General features: G+C 42.3%; 1 protein-coding gene across 1 annotated transcript in view; it reads left to right on the top strand.

The window, feature by feature from the left end:
* Positions 1 to 6,559: 6,559 nt before the first annotated feature.
* LAMA3 (laminin subunit alpha 3) overlaps positions 6,560 to 14,877 on the top strand; it is a 164,520-nt gene continuing 156,202 nt past the window's right edge. Inside the window, exon 1 of the mRNA XM_067546559.1 lies at positions 6,560 to 7,042. Coding sequence (XP_067402660.1) covers positions 6,725 to 7,042 — 318 coding nt within the window. The 5' untranslated portion in view covers positions 6,560 to 6,724. The remainder of the gene's footprint in view (positions 7,043 to 14,877) is intronic.

The following is a 14,877-nucleotide window of genomic DNA, read 5'->3' as shown; positions in this document are numbered from 1 at the left end:
TCTACTGACTACTCTTTACACAATGTATGTCCTTAACTCCCATTATTGTGAACGGAAGTTATGCATATTTTCTCTATGAAAGAAAGAATAGACTTAAGACACTGTGCCAAATTCTGGTTCCTGTGCCAAGCCTAAGTACACACTTAGCACAAGAGATTCTGCAAGAACAAAGGGATTACACTTGTTTCTCGAGGCTGAACAGCAGCAATGAAACTCTTTTGTAGCCGCTACAGAAGGCATAAGGCTCCTGCCCTTCCACTCACTGTGGATTTTGGATGGCAGAGTTGTGTAATTATGGATCCATTGGCCATGCCTTGCTAGCCCACAAAATCTGACTCCATGACAGTGCCAGAGCTTCTGCAGAGCGTAGCTGTATGGCATGTGGGGATCCATATACCCTGTATGAACTCCCCAGCACTATCTAGAAGAACTGAACTGGTGGATAAGCTTTATCAATACCACAAGGGTGGAAATCCTCAAAGCAAAGAACTAGAAAGCACATGTTTTTTTCAATATAGAGAGGAAGAGGGAGCATGAGACTAAGAATGACAAAATGATGGATTCTCTGTAACTTGAAGTCTTTAAATAATAATCCGAGGACTTCAAAGTAATGCAGCCAGAGGTTAGGGGTCTATTATAGGAGTGTGTGGGTGAGGTTCTGTGGCCTGCAATGTGCAGGAGGCCAGGGTAGATGATCATGATGTCCCTTCTGGCTTTAAAGTCAATGGGTCTATGAGAACATGGATGAGTTTGATACAAGACTGAACATGTGAGAAGGAGTGATTGCATGTCTGTGTATGGAATAGGATATATCTCAGTACAGTAATGTGCATAGACATAGATGATGTATGTAATAAAAATGATTAATATTTTCCTCCAAACATCCCTCTTACAGCAAGATGATAATCATAAGTCAGAACTTGACATCATGGTTATTGGCTGCTTCCTCACAGTTTTGGTCAATTTGTCCATTTTTACACTATGCCAGTCAAGCCAGCAATCTATCTATTAAAAGAACAGAACCTAGGCAAGTAACCACAGGGCCATAACTGAGTGGCGAGATGCCCCAAACCAAAAGTTATACAGATCATGTGTTTTGTGTATGTCCCAAGCAAAGCAAAGAAGTTAGCATTATCATACCCCCTATGGAAAGGTCTCGTAAAGTTTAATAAAGATTAAACCAATAAGGTTTTATAGAAATTATGTTAAAAACCTATCTCATTTATAAATATTTTTTACAGAATTTTTTAAACCATCCTTTAGAATTTTAATGGCAAGTTTTATCACTGTTATAGAAATTTATAGGTTGATTTAAAAATTCTATAGCAAAGTTATCATTCTTCCTTAAATTCTCTGGGACTTTTCCATAAGGACTTATCCTCTAAGATCACCAATTTGCCCATACTCAAAAAAATGGATCTTAACATGCTTTAATGGAATCAGTTTGATTTATGGGAAACACTGTGGGCCACATCCTCAGCTGGTATAAACTGGCATAGCTTTATTAATAGCTATGGAGTCTTCACAATTTATACCATCTGGCCCCATCTTAATTTAATCATAGATAGAATTTTTTTCTTTAAAGCTGGACAATTTGAGTATATAGTAAGACTGGAGCAAAGGATAAAGAAAAATAAGGCAGAATCTAGTTTTGTGGAAAAAATTAACCAAAATGCTGATTATTGCTGCTTTCTGGAAACAGAACCCAGAAATGGCAGAAAACACACTTCCTAGTTTTTGGGTTTTTTTTTTAAAAAGACCATAGTAGAATCTTGCAGAGAAGGAAGTATGTAGCTTGGTGGAATTCGTATGTAAACTAATGCTACCACTGGTAGGGTGGGGCTTGTTAAGAAAGATTGTTTATGAAGAAATGGTGCTGTGGGGGTAATGCTCAGAATGCAGTGGCAGGGGGTACATAAATAGCTACTTTTCCTGACTTTGATGACAAAGAGAGAACATTGGCAGCAACAGAGAAAAAACAGGACGTGAAATACAAGAGATTAAACATTTTATTTTTCCCCAGATGTTTGGTTGGCGACTCAGGCAGGGGACAGAATTTGACAATAATGAATACGTGCTTTCTAGACAGAAGAGCAGCATGAACATTTCCTTTCTCTTACTTTTTCCTTTTCCTGTTTAAATATAACTTTTCCAAATGAAATATAGATGGAAAATGCTAATTTATAAGGGTCAGGTTCTGCCCTCATATCTGCACTTTACACTTGGAATAATTTAGAGTTAATAAATGACATTAATGAAAGATGGGAAACATCTGGGGAAAAAACTGCCCAGACTGACACAACTGTTGTTGTGGTTCTTCTAGAAGACTCTCTTTGATGAGACTCTTGCATTGATAAGAGGAGGAAGAATGGTCTAGTGGTTAGGGTGCTGGTCTGGAATTTAAAGATCAAGATCAAATTCCCTGCTCTACTACAGACTTCTGCATGGCCTTGGGCAAGTCACTTAGTCTCTCTGTGTGTCAATCCTTCATCTGTAAAATGTAGATGACAATACTTCCCTACCTCAAAGGGGTATTGTGAGGAGAAATACATTAAAGTTTGTGAGGTGCTCAGACACTATGCTAACGAGCAAATAAGTACCTTAGATCAGTGGCTTTCAACCTTTCCAGGCTGCTGTACCCCTTTCAGGAATCTGATTTCTCCTGTGTATCCCCAAGTTTCACCTCACTTAAAAGCTACAGTAGAACCTCAGAGTTATGAACACTAGAGTTACAAACTGACCAGTCAACCACATACCTCATTTGGAACTGGATGTAAGCAATCAGGCAGCAGCAGAGACAAAAAAAAAAAAAAAAGAAGAAGAAAAAAAAAGGCAAATACAGTACCGTATTAAATGTAAACTACTAAAAAAAAAAAAGGAAAGCAGCATTTTTCTTCTGCATAGTAAAGTTTCAAAGTTGTATTAAGTCAATGTTCAATTATAAACTTTTGAAAGAACAACTATAATGTTTATTCAGAGTTACGAACATTTCAGTGTTACGAACTACCTCCATGCCCGAGGTGTTCGTAACTCTGAGGTTCTACTGTACTTGCCTACAAAATCAGACATAAAAATACAAAGTGTCACAGCACACTATAACTGAAAAATTGCTGATTTTCTCATTTTTACCATATAATTATAAAATAAATCAATTGGAATATAAATATTGTGCTTGTATTTCAGTGTGTAGTATATAGAACAATATAAACAAGTCCTTGTGTGTATGAAATTTTATTTTATACTGACTTCGCTAGTGCTTTTCATGTAGCCTGTTGTAAAACTAGGCAAATATCTGTATGAGTTGATGTACCCCCTAGAAGACCTCTGCATATCCCCAGGGATACATGTACCCCTGGTTGAGAACCATTATTCTACTGTATTCCTGCAGGAGCTACCATTGCATATTTGCTCCTTTGCCCTACCCACCCTGCTTTTGCTGTGCTGGGCCCATTTAAACTCTATCACCATTGACAGCATGCTCAGCAGGCAGGGCTGGGCAGAGTCTCCTGTGACCAGACCTGTCCTTAACCCTCTGTTTCCCAGTGTGGGGTTTGTACACCCCCTCACACTTCCTAGACCTGGTAACCATGCTTTGCCAACAGCCAGCCTGTCATCTGCATTTCTGGAGCATATAAATGAAAATTTGCAAACATGACATGATGAGAAGGGAAGATAAACTACACAATTACACAAACAATTGTTACCGTACAGTATAACCTTGCATGATGAAGTTCTGAATTTATCTTTTTTTATTAAAGAGGCCAATTCAAAGCCCAAATGAAGTCAGCAGGAGCATCTCTATTGACTTCAGCGGGGGTTTGGATCAGACCTCAAATAAGGAAAAAATAGATATAGAATTAACACTTTTTTCCATCTAGGCAAGCCACACTACACCACTTAATTACTGCTTCACTGGAGGCTGTCCCTGCCCCTCGTCACACTACAGTCCTAATGCCTAAGTCACAGGAGCAAAATATATGTGATCAATACTATGCAAACTTTAATATGGTCTGTGTTTTTTGATAGATTGATTTGCAGAGCGTTATTCTAGTCATAGTAAAAAACGTAACACAGTGTCAGTTATTTCTTTAGCAGCTGTTTACAATAATTTCAGATTCTGACATAAAAGAGCCTTTTGTCTTTAAAATCAACAAACCTACCATTGGAGTCTGCAAGTTATCCTAAAAAATAAAAAGTAAATGAATTGCTCTGAAATTTTTATGCAGAAGGACAAAGTAATCAAACACACTTCTCAGTTAAAGGGAGAAACTATTTCTTGGCATGCCAAACCATGTACAGTAGGGACAACATCTTACAGAAACTGATAGATAAAGTGCACTGCCCACATCAAAGAGAGTTTATGATGATTATGTAATTATTTTAATTAGGTGTTTCTTTGTGGTCTTCTCATTTGACATCCTTCTCAATAATTTTGTGATGCGGTTCCTTCGAAGCACCCAATCACTTACTTTTCACCAAATACGAGCTTAGTCCAGCTTTTATTAAATTCAGTTTTTAATTTTTATTTACTTCCTGGCTCCAATGCTTTCTACCGTCCTCCCAACTCCGGATACGAATTGATACAAGGCAGCTACAGTAGGATGCTGTTGTTAGGTGGTGGCTATGCATGTTAAGGCCACCAAGGTCCAATGCTTCTAGATCTTTATTTGTACCAATGGGTACAAGCCAAGCCCCCTAACAGCAGCAACAAAGTTGAAAAGACCACCTGATGCCCTTTAAGATAACATAATGTCTCTCCTCTGGGAGACTTTGGCAGTAGTATCTCCTTTGATGGAGCATCTGAACAAAGAAATGTCAATAATACTTGATATTCCTACAGCTTTTGTGATCCAAACCTCTAAAACTGTTGAACCACATGTAGTGTCATAGGAGCTGGTATATGATGAACACCTGAGACAAATAAATCTCTTCTTTCTTTAGGGGTAAGAAACCTGTAAATTACTCGAGAAATTGGCATTACCAGTGGATAAAAGAAAATCAGCTCTTGTTGTATTTAAACCCATGACATCCTACATTAATGAATGATAACTTTTTCTGTGCTAAAGGAGAAAGTGCTCTCCCACAAATGTATTTTGGACATCATTCGTGCTAACAGCTACAATGGCACAAGACCAAGGTACATGCGAGTGGTGATGTTCTCATGCAGCCAAAACCATCCGCAGTTGGCTGATGCTTCCTGATACTTTGTACTGAGGATTTCCCTTGCTAGTGCTGTGTGGCATGTAGCAAAGCCCTCATAAAGTTATGAAGTACTTAACCCCTCTTGAATCACTATTAAAGTATTCTAAGTATGTACACATCATGGATTAAGCATAAGTTTGTGCTAGACTCCTGCAAATGTTATTTGTAAAATTAGCTCTGTTTGGGTCAGAAAGAGAATTAAATTAAATTGAAATTAAATATAGCATGGTAATTTTACTAATGTGGTGGAGCCTTTTTATAATGACATATTTTTTCGCTCCCATGAAAAACTTCAGTGTTACTCAAACCATTCCTCAAACATGCTCACAGCAAGGTCAGAAAAGCAGGGAATCATTCCTGCAGGATGAAGGATGAGCAGAAACAACCTGCAAAGAGCCTGTGCAGGGAGTCTTTGCACCCTCTGTGTGCTGCAGAGTGGTGATCTGTGATGGCAGAAGCTGCGGAGCCCTTGAGGACTGGAGAAGGCTAGAGGATTGGTGTGGTAGGCGGCCCCTGTAATTGTGGATGGGAAAAGGAAGCCAGTCTGGGGGGATCACGCATGGAACTGGTATATGTCCATGCGACAATCTCTATTACGATAAAGTCTGCACTATGAAAAGCTTAAAAAAACCCTGTTTTGTGGCATACATTTGATAAATAGGTTTTTGATACCCTTACTCATGAGGAGTAGAAGAATTAGATAAGTTCATGGAGGATAGATCCATCAATAGCTATTAGCCAAGGTGGTGAGGGACGCAACCCCATGCTTTGGGTGTCCCTAAACCTCTGACTGCCAAAAGCTGGGACTGGACAACCAGGGACGGATCACTTGATAATTGCCCTGTTCTGTTCATTCCCTGAAGCATCTGGCATTGGCAATGGTTGGAAGACAGGCTACTGGGCTAAATGGATCATTGGTCTGAACCACTATGATCATTTTTATGTTCTTATAAAGAAATAAAAGGAATAGAAAGCTGGATCTGAACTTTGTGACTCAGGCCCATCTCTGCACTGGGCTGAAGAAGAACGTTTCTGCTAAACACCCAGGCACTTTGCAGACGTTTAGATTTGGATCCAGATCTGGGTGTGAGTTTTGCGATTTGGGCCTGCCTCTATAATGGACCCAACCAGAACTCCCCTCCCCTTCCCAAACTCTGTGGATTGTGCTCCAGATTTCCCCACCGGCCCCATCTCTGGTTAGGAGACACAATTTATTGGCCCAGCACAAGAGAACTCCCAGCCTCCCCCCCCCCCCCCCCTCGCCTCCTAGTTCTCAGGACCCAAATATTTCCTGCATGTCTCACCGCTCATTAGAATCCAGGAGTCCTGCGGCGTCAGCTGCCCTGCGTGTCTCGCTCTGTGCAGCAGGGGGGGTTGTTCTCTCCCGCGGACTGGCCGCACAGCCACGGCACGGGCAGGGCAGAGGGAACCTCTCGCCGCCGGCTGCCCCCTAGCAGCAGCGGCCGGGCCGGGACATCCGCGGGCAGGAGCCAGGGGCTGCGGGGGACGGACCCCGCGGAGCATGGCAGCGGCTGGGCTGGGCAGGAGCCGCGCAGCTCCCTCTCCGCTGGGGCCGGGCGCCGGGCTCTTCTTGGTGCTCTTCTCCCCCTTGCTCACCCTGCGCCCCGGGCTCGCCCAGGTGGGGCCGCCCGACTCCGGAGCGCTCGGGCTCAGCCTCCACCCGCCCTATTTCAACCTGGCCGAGGCAGCCAGCATCTGGGCGACGGCCACCTGCGGGGAGGAGGAGCAGGAGGAGGGCGGCGGCGGCAGGCCCCGGCTGGAGCTGTACTGCAAGCTGGTGGGAGGACCGGCCGCCTCCTCGGCGGGGCACACCATCCAGGTACCTCGTCCGGCTGCCGCGGCTTAGCGTGAGGCCCGGGCTGCCCGCCCTGGGGAAAGGGGGACAGGTGCGCTCCCGAGCCGGGCCGCGCGGGGCTCAGCCTCGTTCATGCCCCGGACGGCGCGGCCAGCCACTCCTCTCGGCCCCTCTCCTCCCCCCAGAGGGAGAGAGTGTGCGTGGGGAGGCGGCTTTGGGGAGGGAAGTGTTTGGGGGGCTGATCTCAAGGGCCAGGTTAGTTTAGGGTTAAAAGCCCAGCTGGACCCGCCTGGCAGAGATCTCGTGGAAGCCCACTTCCCTCAAAGCCGGCGGTGCTGGGGGGGTCGGGGGTGTGGGCCCTTCCCTAGGTAATAGGCAAGACTTATCAGGGCAGTGAAACCTCCGCTGCACAGCCTCTGTCCTCGGGGAGCAGCGCCTTTGTAGCCTCCCCTTGTAGCCGTGTAATTTCCTTTGACCTCTTGTTAAAGACTAATAATCTCCAGTGAGAAACTAACTGATGCTGGGGGTTCCTTTAAGCCATGTTGCCCGGAATATTTGTAAGTGGCTCAGGTTGTGTGGTGGGGCGGGAAGACAAGCCAGGACCAAGTGACCTGTTACTGATTGTAGGGAAAACGTAGGGAGCGGGAGAAGACGGGCACATGTTCCTGTAGCTGTGCATGCTTTCCCTCAGCCCTCCCCAGGCACACTCTTGCTTTGGTGGTTGAAGACCTGACAGATTTGCAGCCGGGTAACCTCTGGATCCTAGTTTCCTCAGTGCTGAGGGAAGGAGCCCAGCTGCCCAATCCCACATACTCAGTTTTTCCTTAATACAGTTTAGAAAGCAATCTGCCCCACTCCACCAGCCTGGAAAACTGTTTGGGGCAGGAGTTAGTGGTGCAGCATCACCTTGCTCTCCCTAGCCCTCCCTGAAGAATTGACAGTTGGGCAGAGTAGGTCAGATGCCTTAAGGGCTTTAATGCTTGTTCCCATCCCCAGTTCTTCGGTGCTGGCAGGGGTGTGTAATAATAACTGCTGCATCAGGAAGGGCTCTCTGGACTGTGGAGAGGGAAGTGCCTTTTTAAATGGCATTAAGAAGACCCAACATATATTCTGGTTTTTACAAGTACTGCATCCTGAGCCTCATAATCTACCCCTTGAACTGCCTGTGGGATGATGCCAAAGATTCCTGGTGGGGTCAGGGTTTTTTCTCTCTGAGAAGAGCAGGTGAGGGGAGAGATTGTAAGAAAGGATAATGATAAAGCTGCAGCTGCTGATCTGACCTACCGTGAGACCTAGGTGCACCTTATGACAACCACAAAAAGAAAAACAGAAAGCAAAATTCCCTGAGGTGCGTTAATGGAAATATGCTTTCCCCGGGTGGTTTGGCAGAAACTTGTGTGAACTTGTCTGTCAGGAGCATGAGGAAACATTAACCACTGTGAAATGCAATGGACATGCAGTATCCGCTCTGGCAGTACATTACTACAGGGGAGATGTAGAATATAGCTTGACAAACATTCTCTAGATCTTTCAAAGGAATTGTTTCTGGATAGGAGTGAGGGAGAGAGAAGAGGGTCAAAACAGAATTTCAAATAGAAAGGCTGTTGCAGAATTATGGGCTCAGACTTGTGACTACAATTGATACAAAGACTAGGCAAGTCACTTTTACAGGAATTTGAAGAGCAGGTTGTGTTGTGTCAGTTTTATGGGGTGTTCATATGTCTTAACATCCAAATAAACTTCAAAACCCGATTTCAAGAATCATTCCTATTTGGGGGAGTTTCTCTCCATAGTTTTTTGCAGGGGACAGATCATGAGTAGTTTGCTATCCCTAACTCATGTCATTAGTGTCTTTCTCCCACACCACACTATCTATTCTGTTTACTTTGTATTTCTATAATGTCTTCCATCAGAAAATCTCAAAGTGCTTTATTAATACTAACAAACTTTACACAACATTCTGTTTTACAGATGGGAAAACCAGGACTCAGATTAAGTGACCAGACCAGGTCACAGAAGAAGTTTGTGACAGGCAGGAATAGCTTGGCTCTTAGTTCTGTGCTTTAATCATAAGGTTATCCCTTCTCCCTTACGTATCCAGCTGAACCTTGCTGTTTCACACTTCATTAACACACAGAATTTGAACAGAAAATACAGCAATCTCTATTTCTCAGCAGTGCTTTAATAGCAGAATACTGTAGTGACAATAGTAACATTCTATGAAGTATTAGAAATCATTAAATATAAACTACAAATAAACAAAGTCAAATAAGTAAACAAAGTTAATTCTGTGTTGTAGTATCCTTGCTTTCTTGTCTTTTGTCTTTTTATGTACTGATACTTGTAAGTGTGAATTAATGAGGTTTTACTGTATGTAGGGAGAGGACAGAGAGAAGGAGAGTTCCCCTTGTTAAATATTTACCTTACAGGTCCTAGGTTAGAGGCCAGTTGTAGTTTGTGCCTGATCCAAATTCCTGGAAGAATTACTGTTGGTTCAGCCCTGGCACAAGAAAACATGTTGTGCTTCTTACAGTATTTGTATAAGCGTGGATACAGCAGTGTCTCTCTCCAGTTTTCAACAAAGCCCTATTGAGACACATAACATGAATACTTCTGTAGTTTACCAGCAGTTGTTGTGGTGCAAGAGGGTTAGAAATTCTTTCAAAAGGACAGGGAAATCCAGCCATAGAAAATGTGATAACAGCACAGTGTGCATATTATCAAACTGCTCCACCTCTCAAGTTCAAATACACTTTAAGTAAGGGAAGAGAGTCTATCTTTGCACTTAGACTTGCAAAAATGGACAAACCACACACTCACATTTTGTGCTGTGTCTTAATACTCAGAGAGAGAGAATCACACTCTTTTAGGTAAGGTTAAGGATGATATCGACAATAGGAAGGAAATTCCAAGTTAAGGAGACACTCTGCACTTTAACTCGCTCCATTGTGCCTTACTATTGAGGTATGCACAGGACAAGATTGTGGCTGGCCCTGCACAAGTTCATAAGTGCAAGGGGATGGGGTGCAAGGCACTTGTCCCTCTCTTATGCCCTCACTCATGGGGTAACCAAAAAGTTGTTGGGGCGTGGAGTCACTGCTGTATGCTAGTGCCATCACTAGCCTCCCCAAAGAGGATGAGGAGGAACAGAATGGCCCAGCTTCCCTCTCTGGAGCTAGCTTGGCACCCTTAGTGTCCACTTTCAATGAGTGGTATACATTTTACTGGAGTTTGCATTCCGAGGGAGCTCCAGAAAGAATTTTGTGTGAGTTAATCATCCAGCATTCCTCCTGGGCATTTCCACTGGAGTAAGGCCCCTCCACCCAACTCAGCTACTTGACATGGGTGAGTCAATGTCCAATCCACAGTCCAATCCACAGTATTTCCCTTAATCAGCATATTGGTAAGTGGGCCAGTCACTTAATTAGGATGATTTTCAGTGAACAGATCCAGAGCAATGTTATACACTTTAGTGATTCAAAATAAATGGCATGTCTGGGGTTGGCTGATAATAGTAATGTGCAGATGTGAATTAGCATTTGGTAGCATACCTGTTGTGCTGCGGGGCACATAACTGTCAGATATTATTATGGTGTAACCAAGTCTTGCAACTTGGTTCCTTTCTGTAGTGCAGAGAGGACCTTTATCTTCATTGGGTGCAAATTTTGCACATTGGTATACTTCCATAGATTGCTTGTTGCAGCTTCAGTTTTCAGATGGAGATCACCATTCTGCACACTTGGGAGAACTGCAGGAGACGAGGATAATGAAATCACTAGCAAATGAACACCTTCACTGGTGATGAATTCCAGCCAAAATCAAACAATATCTCGAGGCTCAGTCTCTTGGAATCGAGACACGTGCAGTCTACCAGACAGGCTTCAGTGTGGAATGCCTGTAGATATTGCCAGTGGGAAGTAAGGGAGAATGCTTTGTCCAACAATTTATTTTCCTTCGTTTCTTGCTCACTGTCTTGTTGGCAGGCCTGTGGAATGTACTTTAAATAACTGAAACTCCAGCTGTTGCAGGATCATTCTTTGAATTATGTGTCGGAAAAATTATTAAATCTTGAGTTCAGATCTTCAAGTGCTGCAGTTTGTTTAAAATAACCCTCCTCCCAACACATGTATTTTATGTTCCTAAATCAGTTTTCTGTTCACTCTCATCTTTACTTTAAGGCTCTTACCATAGTATAGTTTGAAACTTTGAAACTACACTAGCAAGAACTGCGTTAAAACATGGCTGTTGCGGCATAGTTCTGGCATGACCAGTGTGGACATGGATTTTTTTTTTTAAAGACTCATGCTTCAATAGTATTATAAAACCATGTGTAGACTACCTAGGGCAGTGTTTCTCAATTATATTTCACCGCGGAACCCTTGCGCGGCCATGTCATACCCTCCGCCGACAAGTCCAGGAATTTTTCCCCTTTTCGGCAGCACGCTCTCTAAGTGGTTTTCGGTGGTGCGCTGCCAGCTGTTCGGCGGCGCGCGATTTCTCTTAATTTCGGCGGCGCAGTTCCGCTTTTTCGCGGAACCCTTCAACTCAGTCCGCACTATTTGAGAGACACTGACCTAGGGTAACTAATAATGTTGTAACAGAAAGCAAATTCCTGTCTATACTGACCAGGAAAACCCTACTAGCAACAAACATATGCAAACATGGTTGCCACCATGGTGCAGACAGGGTCTTAGGGTATTGATTTATGGTCACTATTATACCTTGTTCTTTCTGCTTATGATAGAAAGTTGTAACACTGCTCCTTAGTGAAGTATGACAAGTTGTGTTTACACTGGCACACTACATTAATGCACAGCCTGAGTTTACAGTAGCACCCTGGTTTACCTTGATCCTTTGCACATAAGTAAAACCAAGCCAGATTCTAGCATGATTGAAGGATCATCATGTTATCACATATTCCCTGGACAAAGTTCATTAGTCTGTGTATATGGGGATTTAGCCAAGTCTTCTTTCTAAATGACCCTTGAGAGTTAACCTCAAGAGTTAACCTCTGACCCAACCTGACAAGCACAGCATTGACTGACACAAACTCAGACTAGTCATTTCTTGTGTTCAGTACTTGTCAGAAACGCAGTGCTTCACTGGTGTTGACAATGGTTTAAATGCTAGTGTAGACAGAACTAAATCATTTTCAACATGACATTGAATCTTGGAACAAGTCTTTTTGAAATAGTGACAAACTTAGCCTTGTGTCATGAGTGCTAACCAGTTTTTTGTATTGTGCAGCTGCACCCTTTACTGATGGCAGGTACAGAATATTCTGGTATTGACAACGCTAACAGACTGCTTTTATTATAATCTCTACACATACAATGAACCCTATACATGTTCACAGTCCTTAGATACCATGATAGGTGCCTTAGGTTGTGTTTGCATAGACTTCTTTGGGAAATCTCTAGCCATGGCACTAGGGCAGCTTCCTCTGTGGTAGCAAAGGTGGGGGCAGAAAAATGGACATGATGACATTGGTGTTTTTACGACTGTGTCAACTATCCCTGAATAGAGCAGGTCTAGATGACATAGTAAAAACACTGGTGAACATGCACGAGTGCCTTGTCTTCACTAGTGCTCTCATCTTTGCTATCATCAGTGGAGTTACCCTAGTTCTAGTGCAATGGTGGGAAATTTCCCAAAGAAGTTTAGCGTAGTCAAGTCCTTAGAAAATCATTAGAATGATAGATACATAAGTATTGATAGTAGTCATTCCCTGTTACTTAGATTGAAATAAATTGTGCTCTGTATGTAAGGTTCACAGTGTGCAGAATACAAGCCTTCCTTAAAAAAATCTTATTTTTTTTCATGACAAAGGTCCAGGTTCTGCAAAAACTTGTGCAAGGCAAAGGGTCTGTGCTAGTTTATCGCTGTAAGGGATTTGGGTCTAAAGTCATACAGAGTTGATCTGTACAGATGTGATTGTAGGTTTTTGTTTTATTTTCATGTTGGCTCTGTAGATATCCTACAATCTATATGAAATTGCCAGAATATGTATTTATTTTGTGGGAATCAAAAAAATGTAACTGAAAGGACACACAAGGGGGAAATATTGATTGTGTGTGTGTAGTGAGAGAGAGTTATTTATATATCCTCATCTGTCCTTTTTTGCTTTGTGAAGTTTTTTGTACTTAGTTTTGCAGCCAAATTATGTGTAGTAATTAAAAAAAAATCTTTAAAAGCCTGTATAACAGTCCTGGATAAAAGGATCCCCAGGTAAAATATAAATGAAGTGTTTGGAAAATGAAATATAACAGAATTAAGAGGCGAAATGATAAACTGACACATGAATGAGGGGGAAAAAATGAAGAGCTGGCAGGTAGGGTAGATAAAAAAAATAACATTACTGGAGTAGAATATGATGGGGAGATAAACCTTTGGAAATTGATTTTATTAATATTAACTATTCAACATTATTTGGGTTGTAGAATATAGTTTTATGAAGGAAAAAAATATAGCTTCGCTAATCCCACTAGCAGTTAAATTAGAAGCCGATTAGATTTTCTAAAGGGTATTCATTATTGTTCCTTTACAGTACAATAGGCTTTACATGATATTATCAGAGAGACACAGAGGATCTTCAGAACTTGGTTTTAATTATATATTTAAAGTGCTGGATAGAAGCCTCTGTCAATAACTGAGGATTCACTGGGATACTCTAATTGTCCTAAAAGGCATTTCTCCAGATTTCATGTTCTTTGTATTAGTCTTGGGGTGCATTTTGTCAAAAGACTGTGATTCAGCACAAAAACATATTTGACTGTTTGACACGGAAAGAACTTGAGGGGAAATTCTGAGTATAAGTTACTGTCCACTTTAGGCCTTGTTTATGCCAGTTTTTGCTACATTTCCTACTCTTGTTAATGCCGGTTTACCTCTTTCAGGACGTCTACCCTTGTCTATAGTGCTGCTGTAGCACTTCAGTGAAGATGCTATCTATGCTCATAGGAGGGTTTCTCCTGTCAGTGTAGGTACCCCACCTCCCTGAGAGGTCAATGGGAGAAGCTCTCCTGTTGACATAGAGCAGTCTACACTGGGACTTAGGTTGGTAGAACTACAGTGCTCAGGAATGTGGATTTCCCACACTCCTGAGTGACATAGTTATACCAACATACGTTGCTAGTGTAGACCAAGCCTAGTGTTACCAACGTTAGGAACCTTATGGTAGGCCAGCTGCTGCCTGTGTTCTGCATACTATGCCATCTAATCCTGTGCAAAGGAAAACTAATTAAAACAGTGCTTAAAATGCTGGTACTAGCCACTGGCTAGTGTAGATGAGGGCTCCCAAATGATGCCAATGGTGGAACTGAACCAGTGTTACCAGTAGTGGAACTGAATCTGTGAAAAAAACACCCCCTTGAGCAACATAAATTTTGTTAGCATAAGCACTTGTGTGTACAGCGCTATGTTGGTGGGAGATACTCTCCGCAGACAGCTACCGCTGCTCATTTAGGTGGTTTTATTATGTCGATGGGAGAGCTCTTTCCCGTCAGCATAACACAGCCACACAAGTGCTTTTACAGTGGCACAGCTGTATCGGTACAGCTGTGCCGCTGTAAGTTCCTAATTATAGACAAGCCCTTAGTAACAGTGTACTCAAGCTCAAAGTATGGCAGAGGAATCTGTCTCTGGGATTCACTATTCTTAAGAAGGGTTAGCATTTCAACAAACTCTGATTCCAGATGCTTAGGCAGTGATTTCCACCAGTTCAATAATCTGACTTTCTTTAAAACTTGGCAGCAAAAACGTACTGCTTAATATTATTTTTTTATTTAATTTAAATGATTTTAATAAATTATGAGTTTAAGCCTTAACATAGGTTGTCATAATTTAAAATTTAATTCTGA

The sequence above is a fragment of the Emydura macquarii genome, unplaced genomic scaffold (genome assembly GCF_026122565.2).
Source record: "Emydura macquarii macquarii isolate MOO-44397 ecotype Brisbane River unplaced genomic scaffold, CSIRO-AGI_Emac_v2 contig_212, whole genome shotgun sequence".
Taxonomy (NCBI): domain Eukaryota; kingdom Metazoa; phylum Chordata; order Testudines; family Chelidae; genus Emydura; species Emydura macquarii.
The sequence above is the reverse complement of the archived record's forward strand: the minus strand, read 5'-3'. Positions and strand labels throughout refer to the sequence as shown.